General features: G+C 55.5%; 1 protein-coding gene across 2 annotated transcripts; it reads right to left on the reverse strand.

Annotated features, from left to right (window-relative positions):
- Nucleotides 1–1658: 1658 nt before the first annotated feature.
- GPR156 (G protein-coupled receptor 156) lies at nt 1659–25809 on the reverse strand. 2 transcript variants are annotated; one of them, XM_065676114.1, is made up of 12 exons: nt 25719–25809; nt 18191–18348; nt 16962–17107; nt 16703–16845; nt 14167–14303; nt 11841–11976; nt 10561–10671; nt 9480–9605; nt 8924–9019; nt 5501–5737; nt 3513–3671; nt 1659–2989 (listed from the first exon to the last, which is right to left on the reverse strand). In XM_065676114.1, exons 4-12 carry the CDS (start codon nt 16805–16807, stop codon nt 1799–1801), a joined length of 2298 nt encoding a protein of 765 aa, XP_065532186.1. In that variant the 5' UTR covers nt 16808–16845; nt 16962–17107; nt 18191–18348; nt 25719–25809; the 3' UTR covers nt 1659–1798. The 2 variants fall into 2 exon arrangements, with proteins under 2 accessions (XP_065532186.1, XP_065532185.1); XM_065676113.1 differs by lacking the exon at nt 25719–25809 and adding an exon at nt 25348–25407.

The raw sequence follows: 25809 nt of genomic DNA on the forward strand, positions 1-25809 counted from the left end.
TCCTCTGGGCACCCTGTGCCAGTGCCTCAGCACCCTCACAGGGAAGAGCTTCTGCCTAAGAGCTCATCTCAATCTCCCCCCTGGCAGGGTAAAGCCATTCCCCCTTTTGCTGTCCCTACATGCCTTTGTCAAAAGCCTCTCTCCAGCTTTCTTTTAGACCCCTCTTTAGGCACTGGAAGCTGCTCTAAGATCTCCCTGGAGCCTTCTCCAGGCTGAACAACCCCAACTCAGCTTATCTCTATAGGAAAGGTGCTCCAGCCATCAGAGCATCTTCATGGCCCTCTTCGAGAGTTGTTCCAACAGGCCATGTCCCTCTTGTGTTGAGGGCCTCAGACATGCATGCTCACAGGGTGCTCCTGCTCCCCTGGGGTCAGGGGGAATGATGCTTCCTAGCTCTGCACAAGCTCTGTGCAGTGTTGGCGTGGCACAGGGTGGATTCAGATGGTTACAACTGCTTTTTGGAAGTGCACAAGAAAGCAGTGTGGAGCGGCAGGCTGTGGCACGCCTTTCTAAGCTCACCCCCACCCTGCCCTGCTCCTGCCCACCTCTGGCTTGTTCAGCATCCCTCCTCATCAGTAAGGGCAGCCCACCCTTCTGCTGGGACCACAAGAGAGCTTCCACCTTCCTCACACCCTGCCTGGGCTTCTCTGTCTCCAGCCCCTGCTACAGATTTGCCCTGAAGAATTAGGGGACCCCAGCCAATGCATTTCACCCCAGCCAGAGCTGTCAGTGCGGGATTTCACCATCATGCAGGATAACGGAGGGGACATCATTCAAAATGGGTTTGGGATTCCTCCGTCACCTGCCCTTTTAACAAAGCCTTTCTCCAGAGGGTTTGTTATGCTCCATGTGTCAGGTCTCAGCATCCTGAACTTCTGTGGAGGCAATGATATGCCGAAATGCTTCACAAATACCCCCCAAAAAGCAGGCACACTGGATTTACTGTTCTTGATATTTCTAAGATAAGAATCAAGCAGATCATATTAATTTAAACAAACCTCATTCCAGATCCGTACAAACACATACAGAAGGGCAGAAACACAAGGCAAAAAAGAAAAAGCCCAGAAGAACCTTTTCAGATCCTCCCTTACTATCGCTAGCCTGTCTTTCCCTTCAGCTCTGACCAGAGTCTCACCTACAACTGTGCAACTACACGGAATGCAAAGACACCTCTGGGGACATCACCTTCGGACTCCATTTCCTCATTCAGATGCTACTAAAAAACCCCAACCCTGAAAGCCTCCTGACGAGGTCCTTGCTTTGCCAGGGAGCAGCACACCCCAGGTGAGCCTGCAACTGCTTCTGGTGTCTGTGCATCTCCCATCTCCAGCGGGTTGTGATGCTGGTGGGAGGCTCTGCATCACCAGCCTTGGGGGAAGGAGTCCTCCATCTGTCTGTTGTGTGCAAGAAGCCACACAGGGTTCTGGCACACAGTGCTGTTTCCCTGCTGCACTGGGGAAAGCCCTCTGAGATGATGAAGGTTGGGCTCTCCCACGCACCCTGCCCATCTTTCCACTGCCAGCACTAGGACGGACAAAGATGCTGGGGTATCTGTGGGGTGCAGGAAGCTGCCCAGAGTAGCCAGGACAAAACCAGTGCCATCCACCCCTCAGCCAAACACGGTCTGCAGTCACCACTGACCAGGCTGGCGCTGACACTGCAATCTGAGCAGGGCAAGCTTTATTCCCAACCCCAGATGCCAGCACAAAACGCATCCTTCAGAGGCACACGTGGCTTTGAAGATGAGTGGTGTTCCAGGGGCGGGAGGGCACTTGCCTGCGGGCAGGGCTGCTCCCCATCACACAAAGGTGGGTTTCAGATCCTCTTTGAAGTTCACCACGGGCTGGGGCCCGCTCTGGTGCTGTGTCCGGTGGCCCGTGCAGCTGCTGGGCTCTGTGTCCGTGTCCGTGCTGCTGCTGCCCAGGGAGCCGCGCGGGCTCTGGAAGCAGACCTCGCAGCAGGGCCGGTGGCAGCCGTGGAACATCTCCTCAGAGCTGCTGCTGCTGCTGGAGTCTGAGTCCGGGTAATAGTACAGGGAGCGCAGGGAGGGCTCGGCGGGTCCCCTTAGGGTGCCCTGCCTCCGCCGCTGCTCCCGTAGGATGCACAATGAAGATCCCTGGGATTCCGGCCATCTTGGCCGTCCCTCTGGCTGGAGGCAGGGCTCCCCAGAGGTGGCTGAAGGGGACGATGCTGGTGGGTGCAGGAGCCCTCTGCCAGCCATCTCCCCTTCACTCCCCAGGGATATATGTGCTGACTCCCCACAGCCCCAGGCGCTCGCCTCCTTCCCCCCACATGTGGCACAAGGGGACACGTGTCCATGGCAGTGGGCAGAGACAGGGGACAGTGGGATCCTCCGCCGCCATCTCGCCAGGTAGGGGCTGAAGGGTGTGTGGCTGCCCAGGTAGCCCTCCTGGGTCCCCCACATTACTTCCTGCTCTCCTGGGGGGCCCTGGCTGCCATGGAGACCCCCAGGTAACGCCAGGCTGTAGGCTTTGCCATCCAGGCTCAGGTCTTGCAGGATTTCCCGCAGCTTCTCACTGCTCACATAGCTGACTTTGGGGGACAACTCCCAGGCCACCCCAGCCGAGATGCCCTGGTCCGGTAGCTGCTCCGAAGGCTCCCCCTGTCCCATGGGTGTCCTGCCCTGCTGGACATCTTCCAGGCCACATTCCACTTCATCCCTGTTGTCAAAAATCATCACCCGAGAGGAAACAGGCTCGTGGCTCCCATGGCTCGCGTGTTTCTGGAGGTCCTGGGCATTGCTGCAAAGACGCGATGTACCCAGCAAGCAGGGAGGCTGCCACCCATCCCGCTCGGGATCCGGGGGGCAGCAGTCACCCCGCACATCCCCGCACTGCCCTGTGCTCCCGGCGCAGGGAGCTGGCGGCATCGCACGGGGGTCGCAGCCACTCTCCACAGACATCAGCCTCATCAGCTTCTCCTTGGCACTGCTCACTTGCTCCTGCAGGCTCTCGATCACGGCGTTTTTCTGCGTCAAACACACAACCCCGCCAAGCATCAAGCATGGGCAGGCAGAGGGCACAGAACAGAAAGCCATCACCCTGCTCTGCGAGAGCCCCACCGGCAGCGTGTGTGACTTCGTCCTCCCATGGAGCCCCCCAACCACCCCCAGATGTGGGTGCAGGAAGCGTGTTGGGTGCACTGGGACCGGCAGCTCTATGAGCCGGGCTGCTCCTGGCCGTGCAGTGCAGGCGAGGGAGCAGGAGGCTGGAGACAGAGCACCTCCCCTCTAAACTAACCACTTCTGGCTGGGCTGTGGGAACCAGGCTCTCCTGCTCACACCCCATGTGGGGCTTGGGTTTTTTCCTTGAAACCCTCCAGATTATGCTCACAGTTTGGTGCTTTGGGGTGCAGAGCGCTGTGACAAAACAAAGCAGCTCCTCCCCTCAGGAGGGAAGAAGCCAGAGGGGGATTGCCCTTTAAAGCCTTCAACCCACAAAAGGGAAGGGGAGAAGCCGGTGAGGCTGAGGGATGCCGACAGAGCCCGGTACCTCTGTGAGCAGCCGCTTCATGGAGTTTTTCTCCCCTATGAGCTGATAGAGCTGCTCCTCGCTGTACACCGAGCGGCAGCTCCTGCTGGGGCTGGTGAAGTATTTTGCCATGTGGCTCGTGGTTTGGCTTTCTTCTTCAAAGGCTTTCCACTGCCTGAGCTGCGGAGAAGAGGAGGGCGTTATCCGTGCGGCACGCACAGCCCCTGCCGGCGCTGCGGGAAGCAGGCGCAGCTCCAGCGCCAAGGAGACAAAGGGATGGAGAGGGGAAGACAAAGGCAGGGTGTGATGGAGGCGCGGACACGGGCGGCGAGAGACACGGCAGTGACACTGGGAGCCTCCCACCCATCCGAGCCCTACCCTGTCCCTGGCTCCAGCTTTCAACGCGGAGAGGGTCAGTGCCTGTGCTGCATCCTCTGAGCACGCTGGTAAAAGCCCCCTCCCTCTTCTCCCCCGTCCCTGACTCTGTGACAAACAAAGACACACGCCTCCTCATCCCCGAATCACCCATGACAAGCTGAAAACCAGCAATGCTCAGTATCCGGTTTCTCATCTAGCGTCTGCCTTGCGCAGCCCAGCTCCAGCTGCTTATTGATCTCTGATGAGCAATAGAAGAGCAAGCTCATTAGGAAAAATAAGCCGATGAATTAAGCGATCCAAGTTAAATAAAACGCTCAAGGCCCCCAGGCTACAGGAGAAAAATGGCGCAGGCAGAGTGCAAGCACAGCTCATCAGCTCTCCTGCCCTTGCTCCGAGAGACCTCACGCTTGACAGAGCATCACCAGCAAGCACAGTGTTTGTCAGGGGAGGTTTGGATCCTGCTCCCAAGGGCTGCTCATCCAGTAGGTTGGGACGCTGTAGTTACACTGCACCAGCTGAGATAGAAGGGGACCTCTGGACATCATCGAGTCCAACCACCCTGCTCAAGCAAGGCCAGCTGGAGCAGGTTGCCCAGGACCATGTCCAGCTGGGTCTTGAATACCCCCAAGGATAGAGACCCCACAACCTCTCTGGACAACCTGCTCCAGTGCTTTGCAACTTCCACAGAACAAAACCAAACCAAACCCAAACCAAAAAGGTTTTCTGATGTTTAAATAGAATTTCCTGTGTTTCAGTGTGCCCTTCATTCCCTGTCCCATCAGCGCACACCACGGAGAACAGCCTGACTCCCCCTTCCCTGCTCCACCCCCGTCAGTATTTATACACATCCCTGAGATCCCCCAAACCCTCTCTTACACAGATGTGCTCTTTCTTCAGCTTTACCTCTTCCTCCCTTTCTCACCTCATTTCCTTGAACCCAAACATCCCTCCAAACATTAAACTGAGTAAACAACTGTTTCCTCTCCCTGTAACAATGGAAGCATTTTTCCCACTAATGTTGTGCCCAGACACCAGGCTGCTCCTGGAGGACACAGGAAGCAGGAGAGCCTCACCTCGCCACAAAAGGCTTCCTTCAAACACCTCTGTGTCCTCCTCCTCCCTTGTGCCAAACCCCAGCTTCCTTCTCCAAGAGCAGAGAGGACAGCCTTCCCTGGGGACTGCCAGCCACAAAGACTCTGAGCCTGGGGAGGCCATCTGGATGGCCAGAGCCCGGTGCTATCCCTGCCCTTGGTGGGACTGAAGGCATGGGGTATGAGGAGAAGACAGCTGTAAGAAGGGCAGATCCCACTGCCCACACAGAGGAGGAGGAGGAGGGCAGCAGCTGCTTCGCCTCCACGTGTGCCCTCTCTCTGGCTGCTACCCACGGCACGCTCGTGCAGGATGGGTTTCTGAGCAGCCCCTCTGCAATGCGCTGCACTTCTTGGAGACTCAAGGGACTAGCCTGGGGAAGCAGAGCCATGAGGGGCTTGGAGGATGAGGTGTGCGGGTGAGCCCAGACATGTGGGGAAAGAAGCAGAAAAATAAGCAGTTTGGGCCACGTGGCTGCAGTTCTCCATGTCCAAAACCGTGCCTGTTCCCAGGCAGGCGGTGGGACAGACGTGACAGCATACCTGTGGGACAAAGATGAAGCAGTTGATCGTGGTTGTACACACAAAGATGCCTCCAGAGGTAAAACCAAACAGCAAGTTGTGCCAAGCACGGAAGAAGCGGTGAACTAAGCAGACAGTGCTGGCAGCCAGGAAAACGAGGTTGACCCCAACGATGAGCGTCAAGGACTGGTTGACTGGCGGGGAGCTGACGTTGTCGGTCAGACCGGCCAAGTAGGTCCCGTACAGCAGGAGGATGCTCTGGAAGCAGAAAAGAGAGGTTTCCAGAGTGTGGAAAATTACAGCCTGATGGTGCCAACCCCCACGTCCTGCTGAGCCCGGTGAGCTCAGATACACTCAGCGCCATCCTAATTAACGCTCTTTGATCTATAATGCAGCCCTTCAGTGCGCGCTGGTGACGCTGCAGCAAACGCCTCGCGTGCTGCTGTGGGTCAGAAGTGGGGCTGGGGGAGAAGGCAGGAGTGAAGGTGCTGGCAGGTCCTGGGGGTCCCGACTAAGGGGCACAAGGAGCTGAGGGTCAGGTCTGAAGGTGATGCCACAGAGCAGGGCATGGCTGGGAGAGGGAAGATGTGAAAACCTCTCCTTGGGCAGCCTGGAGCAGGAGCAGCAAAGACAGACAAGAGACAGAGAACCCTGCAGGGATGCGGTGGTGCCATCAAGGAGCAATGACGTACCTCTGAGGGAGCAGGAAGGAGATTCAGAAGGACGTTCAGGAGGAAAAAGCAAGGCAGAAGAAGCGGAGGTTTAGACTAGAGGGAAGAGGATGTACTTGGCTCCTCTTTAAATAGAAATCCAGGAAACTCCCAGGTGCAATCCCTCTCCCTTCCCTTGGCTGTTTCCTGCCTGACCCTAGTAGCAGTGACAGGGGCTAGAGAAGTGCACTGTACACAGAAGCCCTCTCTGCCTTGGAGCAGGTCAGTTGTTTCAGAGCAGGCTTCCTTGCCACACTGCCCCTCAAGTGTCCCACATATGCATCTTTCCAGCGTGCCTGGGATTAAACTACCCAGCGGGATGAATCCCTCCTTTCCCAGGGCACACTGTCAGGAAATGCCGAGTATTTTTTGCCTGCCTGTGTAGCGCAAGGCATGGTCTGCCTTAGGAACCATAGAATCGCAGACTGGTTTGAGTTGGAAAGGACCTTAAGATCATCCAGTTCCAAACCCTGCCATGGACAGAGATGCCTCACACTAGACCATGTCGCTCAAGGCCCTGTCCAGCCGGGCCATCTAACAAAACCTCTGCTCCTGCAAGGACCCATAATACAGGGAACAGGACTCCTACATCACTCCTGTGCTACCCAGTAAGTTCAACGGTTGGCCTTTTCCCAAGAGATGTTGAATTGCTATTTGCGCATCGAGCAGTGCTTTGTGACCTATGGTGCAAATGTGCTGTAGATCCTTCTGGACCCCTCCATGCTGCGGCTGCTTGATGCCCACAATGGCCACTGCCAGGAATAGGGTCTGGAGGGACACTCTTACAGGCAAATGTGTTCATGTCCATGGTCTTTGGTGAGACTCCCAACTTGAGAGCACCCTGAATTCCCGAGGGAGGTTGTAGTAGCAAGATGTGCCTCACTGGAAACCAGGCTGATGCCCATCCCTGCTTCATGGGATCCGCACTGGATCCTAACCGTGTTCACCATGGCACACCTCCAAGTACGTGGCCAAAGGCAAGCCAGCTCTTAATCCCTGAGCAAGAAAAATTCCAGCACCAAAGTCGCATTAAAATTCATATAATCTATCTGGGACACAGACAACAGCACTGCTGTCTGGTGAAACAGGGCTTTCAGTGAGTTGTTTGTTAGTTTGTTTGTTTGTTTTAATCTTGAGCAGAGAACTTTGTTCCTAATTCCAGGCATGTCCTTGGCCAATCATTTCTATTCATTGCTCTGGGCCAGGAAAACCAGGATAATAAACTGAGTGGTTTCACAAAGGGCTGAGCACATTAATGCTGTGGAAGCTAAGAAGTGCTATGTACACACAGAGATGGAGCCTACTCTCACATGAGTGTAAATCCAGATTAACTCCAGAGAAACCGCTAAAGAAAGAGCTCCAGGAGGATGAGGTTCAACACAACGCTAATGAAGAGTACCTGCGACTGGCAATGGGGATGTTGGATTTCAAAAAGCAGTTTGTAGGAGCTGTAGGTGAAAGCATTACCTGTCCAAACCCTACCGCAAACTGGGGACAAAACGAGAGGTGAAGACACAGCACCAAAGGCCAGGGAATGCCTGCAGTCCCTAGCACCCAAGGACTTTAAAGAGCAGGCTAATGTACTTAAAATGAAGCGTAGTGGGGGAAAGGACATGGCCATTTCACGAAGTCTCTTTCTGTTCTTTTTCCTACAGTTTTGGGTAGATGGTCAATGGGCTACAGGGATGCTGGAGAGGGACTCTTCATCAGGGACTGGAGCAATAGGACAAGGGGTGATGGGTTCAAACAGAAACAGGGGAAGTTCAGGTTAGATATAAGGAAGAAGTTCTTTACTGTGAGGGTGCTGAGGCGCTGGCATAGGGTGCCCAGAGAAGTGGTGAGTGCTCCATCCCTGGCAGTGTTCAAGGCCAGGTTGGACAGAGCCTTGGGTGACATGGTCTAGGGTGAGGCATCCCTGCCAGCAGCAGGGGGTTGGGACTGGATGATCTTAAGGTCCTTTCCAACCCAAACCATTCTATGATTCTATTTTACACTGAGTCAGAAAGGACCTGCCTGTACTGCAGGCAGAGATGGAGCCATTCCCAAAGAAAGGCTGTGATCTCACAAGCTTCGTCAACATCAGCGTTCTGAAATGCGTCCAGCCTCTGCCAACCCAGGGACACATGAGACCACAGATAATTACAGCCGTAATTATACCTACATAGTTACATCAGTACCCATAACTCTCCTGGAATAAGAATGGCCATGAGCAGAGCTACATCAGTGAAAGTGTACCTCAGTGGTATAATTTAGCTGATACACATCCTGTATGGGTAGGCACCAAGCACTTGTCATCAGCACCTCCTTGAGTTGGAGTCAGAGGACTCGGGGGCTGAGCCACAGAGTGCATCTCTGCAGTGGAGAAACACCTGAGGCCTTATGGAAAAAGCGTGCTTTAGAAAACAGTACGACACAAGTTTTAAGAAGGGAGATGGATGGGGCATGGGGGAGTTGCAGGGAGAGAACTGGACCCCCAGTGTGTGCACAGTGTATGTGAAAGAGATGGTGAAGCAGGGCGAAAGTGGCTAACAGCTTTTACAAGGGAATGCAAGAAAACATCGATGTGGGAAGGACTGGAGATGGGAGGGCTTCCAAGATGAACAGGAGAAGCTGGAATGTGCAGTAGGCATGTAGCTTAGGCAGGTGGCGAAACTACGAACACTGCTGAACAGTTTAGGCTGGGAGGCTGGGAGAGGAGGGATACAATGGGAGAATCAATAAAGAGGTTACATACCTTAAACCCTAAAATGAGAACGAGCCAAAGATCGGAATAAAGAGATGCGCAGGACTGCACCCGGCTCACTGAGCACGTCATGCCTTTCTCTGTCGCCTAGGAGGCAAGGGGAAGGCAGGAGTGAAGGCTGCTGCCCTGGCCGGGGAGCCGGCACAGAGCCTTGGCCAGATAGGTGTACACATCTGAGCAGGTCTGCTCAGTAGATTCCTAAAGGAACGGCCAAAGCTGGTGCTGCCAGGGGGGTTAAAGCAAGGAACATTTGGGCCCTCTGCTGCCAAAAGGGCCGGTTGAACTTTCCTCTAAAGCATCTGCGGAAGCCATGGACCTCTCCTGTGTCACCCAGGTGACCTGCACAGGCCTGGAAATCTTGCAGCAGACCCTCAGCTCTGCAACAGACAGGACACAAACCCAACCCAGCGCACCCAGAAGGCTTTCTGGCTTCTTCTTTCTGTGTTTTTAAACAGCACCTCCATAGACCCGACCATCCACTAACTTAGTGCAGAGAGATCAGACAAGACACAGGGCAACCCTCCACTGTCCCTCCTCATCCTCTTACCCGGAGTGAGACACTGAGGCTTCGGAAGCACTGGACCGGATCAGAGAATACCCACGTCAAGAGCAGCACAGCATCCGCCAGCACCAACGCTGCCACCATCGCCAGCAGCTGGAGGTCTTTGATAATCTGCAAACAATGCAAGAAGCAAACGATACAGTGGGGGGCAAATGGACACCAACGACCCCCATCCCCTTGGGTCTCTTTCTGGTTGTTTCTTCCAAGGGATACATCCACCCTAATGCTTCTCCCAGAGTGGGGTCCAGTGGCTCGCCTACGTCTGAGTCAGCCACAAGTCTCTGTCTCAAGCACCCAAACTCCTGGAGACCTAACCGGGATAAACCAACATCCCTCCGATGCTGGAGCTAACTGGTAAATGCTATGACAGAAAACAGCTCTCCAAAACAAGAGCATCATTCCTTACGCTCCTATCACAGGCAGAGACCAAAACAGTGGGGAAAAAAGGCTGGCAGGGTTATAACTCTGCAAGTCTATCACAGGTCCTGGTGCCTCAGGAATGGGAGTGCTTGCTGGTACCCACTTCTCATCTCACCTTTCATCTGAGGCTTAATTTTTTCACTGTTGGAAAGCAGCCACCAAAAGCTGTACAGCACTGTTACACACGAATTCATACCTAGCTGGCTCCCGTTTCCCTCCCAGCTGCTGTATTCCCTTCCTTCAGTGCTGCAGAGGAGCACCCAGCTCTCCCTCCCTTTCTTCAAGAGGAGACCAGACATCCCTGAGGATACCTGCTTTATTTTCCTCCCTTCCTTTATTGTCCAGACCAGGACACAAGCAGTGGTGCGTAGCGTAATGAAGGCACATGGCCAATGTAAAATGAGAACAAGAACTCTCTTGATGATGGGGCTGGGATGTTCCACCGGGGAACAGGCAGCCTGGCAGAGCACTTGCTTGCCTGCTCCTGTCTCTCTGTGCAGGAACAGTGCACAGTGCCCAGCCAGGTGTGGAACCAGCGCTGTGACAGTGGCACCCATCCTCATCCCGTGCTGCTGTTCCCTGCTACCCCACACCAGGCTGGGGCTTCCCGGTGTCCCCCCGCCCCTCCCGGGTGCTGTGTACTCACCACCCGCTTGTCCGGCACCCGCTGGGTGAACACCCTGTAGAGCCGCCAGCTCTTGCCCAGGACAGGGCCGAACACCAGTGAGGTCCCCACGCAGAGCAGGCAGAGCCGAACCTGCCGGGGCAGAGCGAGGGACTGAGGGGCCAGCTCGCAGGGACACCCGCACCCTCCCACCCTGGGGTGCAATAAACATGGGTGCGCATGTGCCTGTGGCCTTCCGGAGGGTCACATCGCATCACCCACTGACCATAGGGTGAAACGGATGAAAAGGCACACATTGCTCCTCTGCTCTGGTGAGACCCCACCTGCGGCCAGCTTTGGAGTTCTCAGTAAGAGAAAGACATGGACCTACTGGAGAGAGTCCAGAGGAGAGACACAAAAACAATCAGAGGGATGGAGCATCTCTGCTATGAGGGAAGGCTGAGAGTTGGGGTTGTTCAGCTGGAGAAGACTCTGAGGAGACCTTATTGCAGCCTTTCAGTTCTTAAAAGGGGTCTATGAGAAAGATGGGGAGAGACTTTTTAGCAGGGCCTGTTGTGACAGGATGAGGGGTGACGGTTTTAAACTGAAAGAGGGGAGATTCAGGCTGGATGTGAGGAAAGAATTCTTTACGATGATGGTGATAAAACACTGGCACAGGCCGCCCAGAGAGGAGGTGGCTGCCCCATCCCTGCAGACATTCAAGGCCAGGCGGGATGTGGTTCTGGGCAACCTGGTCTAGTTGCAGATGTCCCTGCTCATTGCAGGGGGGTAGCACCAGAGCAGCTTTGAAGGTCCCTTCCAACCCAAACTATTCTGTGATTCCATTCCTCCGCAGGCATGCCTGCTGCTGCCTTCTCCTCCCCACCGTGAGAGGCTCATCCTTGTCAGAGAGGCAGGCAGCTGGTGAGCAGCAGGGCCACAGAGGATCCCAGCACCCATAAATGGCACCTCCATTGATTCTCCTCAGCCCAGCAGCGGAGCAGGATGGCAGGGGCTGCTCTCTCTCAGCGTGGCAGGGTGGCTGCCCCAGGCCAGCACACAGGGGCTCATCACACAGGGCAGCGTTTTGATCGAGATCTGCTGCGTACCCAAGAATCACGCCTGCGGCTGGGGCTTGCATGAACAGCAAAGGCCATTCAGATGGGAAGTGTCCAGTTGTGTTTTGTGTGTATGGAAAGACAAATGTGCCCAGCAGCAAGGCGGTGACAGGCTGCGGCCAAGACAGAGCATGTGCAAACATGTATGTACATGCATATGTGTGCATGTATGAAGGCACCCATTCCACCAAACCTCTCACTCACCTGAATAAGCTTTTCCACCGAGTCTCCGGATGGCAGGCTCTGCTCCTGAATCCCAAAGAGGTAAGCACTAGTGTAAGTCAAGCCACTGCCCAGCAGGGTCACAATGTTCAGATTAGGGCTGGACATCTTCACGATCCTCCAGGAAACAAAGCAGGGAAGGTGGTGATAGTTACTGAGTGTCATGACCTGGCAGCACAGGGGGAAGGTCCCCTTACAGGGATGATGATGGCCATAAGGGATGCTGACACACTGTCTCCTCCCAGGCCCTGCTCTTCACTCCTCCCTCCTCCAGAAGCTCAGCCATTGCTCCATGGGACATACCCTATCCTCCCCTTTAAGGAGGGCTTCACTCTCCTTAAAGCATTCATTTTGCCCTACCCCACTACTCCTATAGGACAGCAAGATCCCTTCTCCCCAGAGCAAACAGATACCAGGCTTGCCCCATGGCACCTCTACCCCTTGCATGGTTCTGTGGCACAGAAAAGCATCCCTGAGGCAGCTTAAGCCAGTGTCTTTATGGACAAAATAAAGTGACCACACATCCCCCCAGCAGCACAGAGCCAGGGGAAGCAATGCCCCATGGCCATGCAGGTGGCACACAGCACAGCGCCCAGCTGTGCCCCCCCGATTCAAGGCCAACATCTTCCTCCACTGTCCTCTGCTGTAAAGGAGCAGAAGTGGAAAAACCTCACCAAAGCAGCCAGGGTGACTGTCCCCAACAGTAAGCTCTGGATACAGCAGCTACAAATGCCTCCAGGAACAGGTTCTTCCCACTGCTCCTTCCTTGGAGGTGATACCTCCACCCTCAGCACAGCCTCAACGTCAGGAAGCTGCCAGCAATGTTCAGGTTACAGCCGCCCCTCTGTAATTTCACCCCATCACTCATAAGCCTGTAACTGTATTCAGGGAGGGGAGAATCGACCCACCAATCTCTCTCGACCTGCTGCCCTTCTCCAGCAAGCCCATCAAGTGAAAGCTGTAGCTCCTGCCATCCCCCTTTTAGCTCCATCCCTTCTGCTGCTAAGTCATTTCGTTTCTTCGCCCTTGTGCTCCTGCCTGGCTTGCAGCCTCACAGGCACAGAGCCTGGGACTCAACCTGGCTCTCTCCTTCCCCTGCCTTCCTCGCTGTGACTCAGCCCCTGGGAAAGATACTCAGCAGTTCACCCTCTCAGCTGCACGCTGAATAAGGCCTCCTTTGCCCTCCCAGGTTCAGCAGACAGAGCAGTATTTCTTTGCTACAGTGCAAATAAATAACAGACATTCATTACAGCTTGCTCTGGGAATATCTTCAGGGGCCTAAATAATTTGGTAATCAGTTAAGATGGTCACCAAACCCATCACCACTCTGCTTCAGCAAATCAAGTGCTTGAGGCCAGGATGCAGGTCATAGGGCTCAATAGAAACCCCTAGGAGCAGGACCTTCCTGAATGCATGGTGGTTAGAAGGAACAGTAACTCAACCAGAGCACTGAAACGGCAGCAGCCCAGCCTGCATACAGATGCACATGTCTGTGCAAAACAACAGCACATGGAGCACAAAGGCTTTTGGAGGTCAAGCTTGGAAAAGGGATGTATCTCGGGGGGGAAGAAGTAGTTGAAAGACCAAGGGACCAATGAAGCTGAGGAGAAGGTGGCAAGAAGGCAGGAGAGACATCCGGAATTGCTGAGGAAGGCTAAGTGCTGGCTGAGGCAGTTTTGCAGAGCCTTCTGCTTGATTTATGCTGCATTCAGGGGAGCAGGACTTTTTACATCCTTTGTACAGAGTGAACAGTACCAAGGAAAGGCTGCACTTCAACACCAGCTTCTCTTACCAATGGGGATCATGTTCCCCTCCAATATGCACAACCACCAAGCTGTGGCCCAAGTGTCCCAACAGCAGGAAGGACATGTGCACACTGTGGAGAGCATGATGGCTTTGTTCATGGAGCTATGCTGCTCAAACTGATGCTCTCAGGACTGTGGAGTGGAGAAAGAGACCGGGTCTCTTTCTGCTCAGTCCTATTGATGGTTTTATTGACTAGCACGTTTGGGATGAGACCATGCACTGCTGCCTGTGCCAAACTGGAGGGTATCCATACACTCTCTTGTCCACAGCTCCCTGCCTTTGGGAGGAAGGGAGCAGTCCGAGCAGGACTGTCTCCACCAGTGATCAACACTGGTTGTGATGGAGAAAGCTGCAATATCCCTGGAATTGCCCTTGCTTGCCCCGTGCTGCTCCTTCAGTCTTGTATCCTCCTGGCCATGAGCTCAGAGCCCGGTCCTGAAGGAGCCCGACCCCACTGCTCCAGCTCAGGGGAGCTCTCACAGCAGGAAGGGGAAGCCCTTACCTGTTTTTCCTGAAGCGAATGGTGAAGACAAGAAAGAAGAGTGCCAGCAGGACTCCTCCAGTCAGGAATGTCCACACAACTCCCAGAAGAGCAGCAGAGAAGGATGGGGAGCTCTTCCCACTGCGGTCAGAAGATGTCTGCAGGAGGGAGAAGGAGTGAGGAGGAAGAGGACATTGCTGACACCACTGTACCAGAGCAGGGCTAGTGAGCTGCGTGTAGACTGAACGCAAGCTGTGCCACTTGCTGAGTGAACAGGAGGAGAGGGCAGACCTGAAGCCCTCACCTTAAGGCCAACTAGCCAAATCCATAATGAAGCCATACAAGTGACTCAGAAACCTCAGGCAGCCCTGGTTGTGGGAGAGGGGAAAATAGGAGACAGTTCCCCACTTCTCTCTGGAGGAAGACCCCGGGTTGTAGCGCACTGCTTTGGGAACTGGGGAGCGCATCCTTGGCTCCCACCCTCATCCCTACAAACTGCAGGTACCCAGCCAGCTGGGCGACGTGACCAGGAGCCAGCGGCACAGAGAAGGGAGTGGGACAGTGTTTGTCAGCCCTGTTAGGCAGTGACACACTGGGCTGGGCTCCACCTCTCCCTGCTGGTCCTTGGTAGACAGCAACTGAAAACTGGCTTCAGAGGGACACTCCCAATGCAGGTGTGATGGAGGCACTTCTCTTCTTGCATGCAGGTGACCTTATGGTTTTACATCTCCATTTAAAATACTCCCTGCTATCTCCCTATTAGCATAGGCTGGATAAAATGATCCCGTGTGAAACAAGAAACCCATTTCCGCTGTGGATCTAAAATACTCCAGCATTTTTAACAGGGTCTGCACGTGTGGCTTGGCTCACACACAGCAAAGTATTACTTTTACTTAACTTCCCTTTAAGGGGAAGGAAGATGACAGGGACTGAGCTGCCACACACCTCCTCACTAACTTCTCTGCTGTTTTCTCAGGTATTCCAGTTCACCTGCATGCAATTTCTATGGCAGGAGGCTGTTTTCCTGACAGCTGCCACTGCCCCAGACCTCCAGTTCTCCCCTCAAGGTCTGAGTTGTTTCTGCTTCCAGCCTTGCTAGAAATAAATCTGCAGGAAGAAGTCAGTCATTTGAAGCCGATGCCTTGTCTCCTGCTTCCCCAGCTGAGCTCCTTTTCCTCTGGGTAAGCAAGAACATGGCACAGCCTGGAGAATTAAAGCCAACACATAACTCTTACACCAAAAACGTGTCACTGCCACGTGAGCACGGGTGGCTCTTGCCAGCAACAGGCTGGAGCTGCTCTGGTCTCAGGGTAAGGCAAGTCCCTGGCTGGGAGACGCAGCCAGCCAAGAGCTGCTGCTGCTGCGTTGTGCTGGGATACAGCCCTGCTTTGCAGCCGTGTGAAGGGATCCCTGGGGATTCATCTCTCTCCTGCAAACTGCTCCCCACCTCCTCTCCCCATTCCCTGGGGTCTTCTGGCTCTCTGGGAAATGAAGACCACACCACACAGTGGAGGTGGTCAGCCAGGCTGCTCTGCCTCCCCTTACACCAGGACCTGCTTTGAAATACCTAAAATCAGGACTATCTTCCCTCCTGCCCGGAGCTGATGGGGCTGCTCAGGGCTGGTACAAGGCTGTAATGCCATCCTATTCCTGTGTCTTGCCTGGTCAAGCCTGTGAGCAGCACCTGGCTTTTGCCACTAAGACGAGCGGGGCAGACTTGGCACCCCAAGGCTCCCACACTTCACTCCCAGCTGCATCCACCAGCAGCATCTTTCCAGCGCTGGCCACTGCTGGAAGCATTACTGCACCCTTTTCCCAGGAACCACCCAAGCATCAGAAACACCTCTGTGGTTTCCACCTTTCCTTTCCAAACGCATACGTCCTGTCCCCCCTCAACCACTGTTTCCCTGGATGTTGATGCTACTTGAAGTTGATGGAGCGCTTTGTTTGCCGCTGAGCTGAGTAAATCCTGGCCCTAGCAGGGGGAATATTAATTGCAAGGCAGCTGCCGGAGCCAGAGGAGCCAAGCAGCTTATGGTCTTCTAATTAAAGGCCCATGGTCCTGCCGAACATGGTGGAGAACCAGGCGGGCCAAGCCTTGCTGGTCCATCCAGCAGCCTCATGCAGAGCCAACTGCAACTAAGTGCATCCCAGCGTCGTTTCTACTGGCTTAGTGGTAGGGGGAGGTACCACTTATTATAGATGATGACTTTTAATTAAATCCGGCTCTATTCATATTTGAAAAGCACTTTGAAGTTCCAGGGAATGGGAAAGGTCAAGGGCAGAGGAAGCATCCCAGGCCACTCCTAAGAGGCTGTCACGCTGGGCAATGCATGGGAGGGCTGCTTCACACAACTTGGCTGTTGTGGCTGCTTCCTCACCTTCTGGCTAACTGCTGGGTGTCATCTAGACAGGGCTTGTCTTGGAGGCCATCCCAGGAGGTGACGGCATGCTGCCTGTGGCTGGACAGCTGTGCCCCCCTCTCCATCCCTCCACCCAAATCCACTCCTTGCAGAGCAAACCTCTGCCAAGAGCGCTCCCCTGCCTCCGTACGTACCACTGTGACAGTGCAGAGCTCCTGCAGCGCCCGCTGATGCTGCTCCTGGCTGCCAAAACTGGAGCTGCCATTGCAGAGCTGGGAGCAGTTGAATCCTGGCTCCATAGCACATCCTCAGCCGTCATCCAGCCGTACCTTCGCCCCTGCCAGAAGGACGGGGGTCAGCTTTCTCCATCAGGAAGAAGCCTTTGGTGTATACCGCATCCCCCCCATCAGGAGGGTGAAAGGAAAGAGTCCAGCAGCCTGGACCTGAGCTTACCCCAACTGATGCAGCGCACATCCAGAGCCAGGACAAGGGAGCACACACCTCCTGCCGTCCCTCGGGGTGTCCTCTGCAGCGAGGGGTCAGCACAAGGTGCGCATTCCCGCAGAGCACGGTGGCATCCCAAGCCCTGCTGTACCACCCTGCAGAGCAATACACAGCAGGGTCACAGCAGCCCCTGGCCCCTACACCCCAGCTGAGGACCCCAAACCAGGGGCTGTGCTGGTCCGAGCTGGACGTGGCACTGGGCACCCCAAGCCTAATGCAGCTTGATTGCCTGAAGCAATCCATCACCCCACGCCAGTGCGATTTCAGGACCTATCTCCACAGGTCTCTCCCATGCCAGCAGCTGCTGCCGTTTCCTGGCACGTTCACGTCTTCAGGCAAAGAACCAGCAAGTGAAGACAACAACAAACAGCAACAAGTGTTGCCGTCGCTTAATGGGACCTACACCCAGGCCCGGGTGAGCAGGGGAGGAAGGCACTTGAATTACACACGTACCACAGTGTTTTGGCTGACGTGGCCCGGGCAGCTGCCCGGCCAGCTGAGGAGCGGGCTCTTTATTAAGGAGATTTAAAAGCCTGGCACCTCCGTGCTCCCCATCCCTCCCGGCGCTCTGGCTGCCAAGGTATTGTCCCCGCCTGCTCCCGCTCCCCTCGCACCACCTTTGCCTCTGTTCCCTCTTTCATTTCTCTTTTTGGTGGGGATTTTAATAGGCCTCATTACCATTTTAGACATGAGGTCATACTTATCCTCAAGCATCCTTACTCAATTACCATTGTCACTGGTTTTAATTAGCTTCCAGTGCACGACCATAAGCAAGTCTCCCGTCGTTAGCAGCTGGGGAGGAAGCGCAATAGCTCATTCCCCATTCGCTCCTAACAACTGGTAGGAGGGGAAAATATATCCACATCGTGCTCCTCTGGGCTGCATCCCGGCTGAGCATCCCCTGTGCTCACACCTTGCGCCTGGCCGCTGCTCCATCCTTCCCTGCTGCTACTCCCAACGTTTTGATCCCCTCTCCTTACAAGTCCTTCCTTTGGAAAAACTCCCGTCATTACATGAACAAAGAAAGAGTGAATACAAATGAACCGTGGTCACCGGGACCTGGCCTGACACTCGCTGATCTTCATGGGGGATAATCATCAGGATTCAAATGCCAGAAAGCTACGGGTGCCGTTCCCAGCTGGTTTAAACTGATTCTGAGCTTTAAAGAAGTCACTTACAAGTCCCAGCTCAACAGGCCACACGTCCACAATGAGCAGAGCCACCTCCGCAGCAACAACCGCAACTCTTCCGCTGGCAGAAGCCCTGGTGTGCTGTGGGTCTGGATGCTGTCCTGCCTGCACCGGGACTACCCCCGATGAGATCAGCTCAACACGTCCTGCAAACACAATCACACGTTACCCACATGCGTGATAGAGGCTTTTCTCAAGAGCACTCTCCATCACTCCTCCCTCTCTCCTTCTAGCTTGTAGCAAACCATGGTGATGTTTTCCCCCTCCAAGCAGGGCCACCCTCTCGGGGTTCCCCTGCCCTTCGTCGCTCAGGCTGAGCCATCAGGTGAGGTGTACCGCTGCTGGAGACACGGTGCTAACGGCTCCCACACAACATTGATAACCAGGCCAATTAGCACTCATTAGTATGCAACAAAGCAAGCACTAGTGTGGCTGTTGCCACAAGGCAACTGGTATTTCCAGCCAGCAGGAATGCTGCTCCATGGCCTGGAGAGCATCCAAGGGGGACAAGTGCTGGGGAGAGGGGGGTCACTGCCCTTCAGACTGAGGTTGGCAATGACTGGGGGGGACAGACAGCAACACAGGTAAGAAAACACATGCTTAAGGTGTGGGGTCTCTTGAGGACAGAGACTTGTTGGGTTTTGGGGGTTTGTTTTGAAGGCCAGAATGCTGGACAGTTCTGGTAAATCACATCTGGAGCAGAATCACAGCATGGTTTGGGTCGGAAGGGACTTTCAAAGCCCCTCCAGCCCATCCCTCCTGATGTGGACAGGGACACCTTCCACTAGAGCAGGTTGCTGCAAGCCCCGTCCTACTTGGCCTTGAACACTGCCAGGGATGGGGCAGCCACAGCTTCTCCAGGCACCCTGTGCCAGAGCCTCAGCACCCTCATTGTAAAAAATGTCTTCCTTACATCCAACCCAAATCCATCCTGTTTCAGTTTAAAACTGTCATCTCTTAACCATTTGCCACAGGCAAAAGCCTTTCTCTGTCTTTCTTACATGCCCCCTTTAGGTACTAAAAGGCTGCTCTCAGGTCTCCCCTTAAGGAGCCTTCTCTTCTCCAGGCTGACCCATCCCAGCTCTCTCAGCCTGGCTCCAGAGCAGAGCTGCTCCAGCCCTCACAGCATCTCCAAGGCCTCCACTGGACTCACTTCAACAGCTCCATGTCCTCTGGTGTTGGGGACCACAGAGCCAGACGCAGGACTGCAGGGGGGGGTCTCATGAGCGCAGGGCAGGGGGGGAGAATGCCCTCCTTCCACCTGCTGCTCACGTTCCATTTGATGCAGCCCAGCACACGGGTGGTTTCTGGGCTCAAGCACCCACTGAAACCGGGTCACATCCAGTCCTTTGTCCACCAGTATCCCCAAGACCTGCAGAGGGTGGCTCTCAATCCCTTCATCACCCAGCAGAAGTTAGTTCTCCTTTTGTGTGTTTCTCACTCCAGAAACATGATGCTTCCATTTGGGTAATTTCAGAAGAAAATTCAGCTCTTAGAATGAGGAAAGGCTGAGGGCATTAACACCTCATGTTAGCCTGGCCCTCACAGCGGGACAAGGGAAGCCAGAGAGTGATGCCGACTGTCAGTGGAGTTTACTGTTGTTTGATTTTCAAACAGCAGACACGAGGGAACACCGAGAGAGCAGTTTCTGACAGCCTGCACACACCATGGGAGCAGCCACACGTAGGTGAAGTGAAAGCCTTGCTCAGCTCTGCTTGCCTTGTTCTCCTCCGCTTGCCTCCCTTGGTCTTTGTGGTATTGCATCTGCTGGCTGGCTGGGTCATAGTGGCTAGTATATGGCCACGGCCGAGCATCGGCATGCATGTGGGCATGATCCAGCAAGCCTGAAGCTGATAGGAAGCAAGTGACTGGGCCATATGAAAAATAATAGCACCATCATCTTCTAACGTAAAAAGGAAGTGCTGACTGTTAAAACCAATATTCAGATAAAAGCAATGTGTGGACATCTTAATGGTTGGTCTTCAGGGCTGGAAAACCTGTTTCTTTAGCTCCTTCAAGACCCAACATTACCTACCTACAACTGCTGAGCAACTGGTAATGCAACATGCATAAATACCCCTCAAAAGAGATGCAGTTGATGATGGGTAAATGCACATCTTGACTTTCTCAAAGTTTCTTTTTCCCTTCAAGACCTTTCTTTTGAAATAACAGAGGAAAAAACCCCAAAACTTGAAGAGGCTGAAAAACTGATGCAGCGTGTATGGGCCCAGAGCAGGCAGAATGAACATTCCACCCAACCAGTTACTTCTGATGTAGCACTGAAAGAGAGACTTCTCAGAGAACAAGGTGATGTCCCAGCTTGGTGGAAAACTGCAGGTGCCCCATCACAGACAATAGAACAATTGCATTCAGAAATGTGCCACTTTTCATGAGCCCTGCAATCCTGTCTGGTCATAGCAGCCCTGGCAGAGAAATGGTACCTGTAATCCTCTGCAAGGGAAGAGCAGAGCACATCTGGAGAAGCACATCTGTTAAGAAGAAGACAGTTGTGTGGCCAGCTGCAACAGAGAGACAGAGAACAAGCAGGAGGGGAAGGAGCGATGTGCAGATAGCAGAGCTGCTCCTTCCACCTCAGGAGGGGAGCGGGAGGACCTTGGCTCACCCATCCGTGCTGTTACTACCACTGCTGATGGTAGATGGAGGTCTTCTGGTGGGGACCAGCCCCAGCTAGACAGGATGCCAGGCCACACAGACTTAAACCAGCAAGTCCCCTGGATAACTGTTCAGCGAGGTGAGCGACACGAGATGGGGTTTTGCAAGTCAGAAAACGCTGGCACTTCTGAGACAGGCTCCTGCTTTTCCCTCTGCTCTTCTTGTCCAACAAGATCCCTTCCCGTTTGACCTGAGAAACCTGCAATATTGCCAACCCCAAGGCGATCAAAAAAATCCCAAGCTAGACCTACTGCAACACCCCCCACCGGAGCCAGTTAAAAATCACGAGCTAAAATGCACCGCGTATCTGACGCTTATCGTTAATTTACATTTAAAGCTTCAGCATCGACGTTGTCACTTTCCCCTGCGAACACAAAAGGAAAAGGAAAGAAAACCAAGAAACTGTGCTTATGTAATCCTAAACCCTGGGTTACACAGTCCCGAACACCGGGGAGCTGCACCGCTGTCACCCTGCTTCACAGGGACTGTGCCATGCTCTTGCTCATGGGATTGCCAGAGCCACCTTCAGGCCTCTCAGGTGCCTTCATCCCTATCAGGCACAGCGACACGATGGGTCAGATCACAGGGCCCGAATGGAGGCACCTTCCCACTCAAGCAGTGTCCCTGGCTATGCTCCCACTCAGGACCCATGCCCAGGGTATGGGTGATCACCACCAGGAGCTGCAGGACCTTGCTGCACGCAAAGGCAGGAGATGCAGGACAAGATGCTTTCATCTCCTGATGGCACGGGCAGCTCATCAGGTAACTCTGAAACCTGGAACTGACTGGGGCAAGCTGCAGTTTCGCAGCCTCCTCTCCATTTCAGACAGCATCTCCCGGGATTTTGAAGGCAACAGTTTCTGAACACTGACTTTACCGATTGCCCCAGAGCCGTGTGTCTGTCCCCTGTAGGTCCCTCAGCTCAGGAGGATGGCACCAAGCTGGCACATTTAGCTGTGCCCCTGGTCTTAACTTTGTAAATGCAGGTTAAATTCCCTCCTGGCTCCTTTCAATTCCTTGGGTTATGTTTTAAAGTCAAAGAAACCTCCATGCAAAAAGCCATGACTGTTTTGAACTGCCACGCGGTCCTGCAAGGAGCTGACTCACACGTCTCCCACTAGGGAGCTGATAAGGCTTTTAACTCTCCAATCTTAATTGCTACACAATAGTAGACGTGAAAGGAACAGAGACAGAATAGACTGGAGATGCTCAAAGGAAGGAAAACTGAGAGGCAACACCAGGAGACCAGGGGAGCAGATAAGGGGAACATGCCCAGAGCTGATGGGGAGGTGAGCCAAATCCCCGGAGCTGCTGCTGAGCAGCTCTGTGCCACCCAAAGACCGGAGCCCTCACACGTGCCTGGCTGTAGCAGTGGCTGAGCAGCACGGGGATGAAACGAATGAAACCCTCCAGGTCTGTGCCTCTCTGAAGCAGCTGGGAGCCCAGCGGTTGGGACCTCACTGCTGAGCTGATCCCCACTTGCACCAGGCAGCTTGGTATGGCCAGAAACCCCTTGGGAAGCTCCTTCCCGACAACTGTAAGCGTCACTGTTGGTACCCCCGGGTGGAAGCCCACCTTCCTGCGATGAATGTGAGACGTCAGGATCCCTGCTGCCAGCCGCAGACCCACGCTGTGGGGCTACAGCAGGCACGGCTCCACCATCAGAAGTGGGGCAGGGGACGTGCTCCAAGCAGGGCTCTGAGGAGATGCAGTGCTGCTCCCCAGCCTTTCCCATGCCCAAGCCTCTGCCCCCTGGATGGAGGTCACGGTGCAGGATGCCCCCGTAGCTGCGCTGCGTGGATGAGGCCAAGCAGAGTTTTTCACCACTTTGGGAAAAATCTCGGGTTTTCATTATTCCGTAACAACTTCATTCATCATTCCATTTACCAGTGGGACACTGCACCCATAGGTGCTGTTCTGCCTCCACGGAACAACCTCACTGCTTGTGCCCAAGCCCTGTGCCAGGAGGTTTCCTATCCCAAGCCCTGGGCATGTGGTAGATGACCCGAAAGTGGGGAGGCAGGCGCTGCCTCTCCAGCAACACACAGCCATTTCCATGCTGGAAAACAGCTTGGCCACCATGCCCTGTGCCCACAGAAGCACAGCTCCTGCCCACCATGCTGCCGGGTGCACCCAAGGAGAAGACAGTGAAAACCCTCAAGCATCCACTTCACAATTTGCCATCCCTGGTAGTTGCTGTAGGGCAAGCAGTGAGCCCCTGGCTGCGGAGCTGGTTAAACCTGGATCCCTGACAGGGATCACTCCTGCATCCCTGCCCAAGGGAGCTGGCGCCTTGTTGCAGAACAAGGATGCCATAGGACAAGGATGCCATAGGACAAGGATGCCGCAGGACACCTTGCTGCAGCTGTGCGACTTGCTCACCAGGACATTGATTCAAGGCACTGTGACAGCATCCTAGTGCAGCAGCAACAGGTCTCTGTGTTCAGAGCCTGGGGTCCCTGCCCATCCACATTGCTTCCATTGCCTATATGATCCTCTCCTTCCATCCACCAGCAGACACGTCCTCCTTCAAAAACCTGCCTTTTCCCAGGCCATTCCCATGAAATACAGCTACCTTCCGCTTTGTGCATCTGCCCCAACCCGCTGCTCAGAGACACAGCTCTGCCCCAGGCACCGCTGCCGGCAGCCCCAGCATCCCTCACTCCCATCAGCTCCCTCTGCCTTTGGGGTGTTTGCCTGATGAACTGCCACATGCTAAACAGCTTCATGGGAAGGCGCTGCCTGCAGTTTTTTCCCTCTTAACCAACTGCACCATCTTCAGAAAGCTGCCACGAATGAGAGGTAAAAAAGCCTGACGAGTTAGTGTGCTGATTTACAGGAGCGATCTGCCTTGTGGTTGAGGTGTGTATGGCTTAATTACAAAGCAGCGGCTCACCCCCGCTGGAGCTGTCGGCTGCCGAGCTATCAGATGCAGGGGAGGAAGAGGCCACAGAGGGAGTGTTTTCATGAACTTACATTTCAGATGGAGCCTGTGCCCTCGAGAGCTCTCCCCTTCCAAAGCTGGCAGAAACCTTCATGCAACCAGACACCGTCCCCTCGCAGCCTTCGCAGCACCAGCGCCCCGTGTTTTCGTGGGCAGGGTAGGATGGCCGCGTTGCAGAGCCCCACAGCCCCGAGCATGGGGACAGCTGCTGACCCGAGCAAGGCCGGCATCTTTTCTCTCCTCTTCTCTTTTTAATTTGGTGGGATTTTGGGAATCAATCCCTGACAGAGGAGGCAGAACAGAGCCCCGCAGCTCTTTCACCTTGCCCCTGCTGACGGAGCAGAGGGGAGTATTTCCCCCTAGGAGACAGATTTGACTCAAGGCTCTGAGGACCAGAGATGCCCACAGCTCATTTAGCTCACCCCCGGCTACAGCAGTGACTGCACCCAGTGGTCCCCTGCTCCTGCTTCTCAACCCTGTGCTGGGCAAAGCCCCATGAAAGGGCAGGGCTGCACCAAGCATGCCACAAGGTCTGCCCGGCAGGGCTCCCTGCAGACAGCAGCGAGGCTTGCTCAGGGGTTCAGAGGCGCAGCTCTGGAACAGGAGGCACGACCGAGCCCGGGTGGGAAGCACTTGTAAACTGTGCAAGCCGGGGGTCTGCAGCAGGAGAGGCGCACGCAGTGCCCCGCGATGCGGCAGCCACATCAAGGATGCATAAGAAGCGGCAGCTGCAACTCAACCCTGACGGCTCCCGGTTACCAGCGATCCGGTTTCCTTGGCTTCCTCCCTGCCCCTCTCAGGCTGCAGAGCACCTGTGGGGCAGCAGAAAATCCAGGGCTGGGTGAAGGCTCCATGAGCCGCCCCCCCCCCCCCCCACCCAGAGGCATGGCCAAGCCCCTGGGTGCTGCGGGATGCTCAACTCCAGCAGCAGAGGAGCAAACGTACCAGGTCCAGGAGTGCCTCTCAGGGGCCTGTCACCGCTGGCATGCTGGGGCAGGACTGTGGATCCAGCACTGACGGGGCGCCCGGGCCCCTCTCCCCACGAACAAGCAGTTGCACTGCGGGCTTGGTTGCAACCTTCCTTCTTCCCCAAACCAAACTCCGCAGGGCACGCAGCCTGCCCAGCAGCAGCTTCCTTAGGACAAACCAACCAGCGCTGCAACTCCCCATCTTTGCATCCTGCCGGATGCCCCTTTCCCACTGCCAAGTGCCGGCAGCCTCCCGCTCCTGCAGCCTGCCTGGACCTTTCAGGGCGGTATTTCCTAGAGCAAACCCACCACCATCTCGGGCTCAGGGGTGCGCTCCGGGCACCTCCGAGCCAGCGAACGGCAAACGGGGAGCGCTCCATACCCCAACCCCGGCCTTCCAGCCACCGCTGACCCCACCGCGGGGCGGGGGGGGACACCTCGGGGTGCCCCCTCCGCGCTCTGGCGGCCCAGCCCCACGGCCTCGCTGCTGGATGGGGGGAGCGGGGCGGCCCCATCCACCGCTGCCGGCCCCCCGCTCCCCAGCGGAGCCCCCGACCCACCTTTAGGGACGGCGCCCGTGCGCGGGGTGCGGACCTGCGGGCGGCTGCCTCCGACCGGCCCGGCGGGGCGGAGCGGAGCGGAACGGGACGGGACGGGGCGGAGCGGGGCGCGGCTCCCGGGGCTCCGTGCTCGCCACCGCCCCGCAGCGCCCCGATCGGCCCGGCCCGGCGGCGGCTCCAGCGCCTTAACGGGGCCGGGGCTGCTCGCCCCTGACCCGGGACAGAGCAGTGCGGGGAGAGCCCGGGCGCCTTCTCCCGCTGGGAGTCACCGCGCCGGCTCCGTGCACCCCTTCCCGAAACTCCGCCTGTCCCAGAGCCGGGGACAGAGGGACCCCAGGGCGCAGCCCAGCAGCCCCCCGGCCCCGTCTGACCTGACAGCGGTGCCGCAGCCCGTTATCCCCATGGGCTGTCCCGCTGGCCCACGGCTGTGCCCATCTCCTGTCGCTGGCCCCGCTGGTAATA

This window comes from Lathamus discolor, chromosome 4, assembly GCF_037157495.1.
Source record: "Lathamus discolor isolate bLatDis1 chromosome 4, bLatDis1.hap1, whole genome shotgun sequence".
NCBI lineage: Eukaryota > Metazoa > Chordata > Aves > Psittaciformes > Psittacidae > Lathamus > Lathamus discolor.

Coding starts and splice junctions, on each gene's coding strand:
- GPR156 (XM_065676114.1), bottom strand. CDS start 16,807: ATGGAGCCAGGATTCAACTGCTCCCAGCTCTGCAATGGCAGCTCCAGT. Junction 9,020..9,479: donor GCCTCAGTGTCTCACTCCGG/GTAAGAGGATGA, acceptor CTTGCCTCCTAG/GCGACAGAGAAAGGCATGAC. Junction 3,672..5,500: donor GCTTCATCTTTGTCCCACAG/GTATGCTGTCAC, acceptor TCTTCTCCGCAG/CTCAGGCAGTGGAAAGCCTT.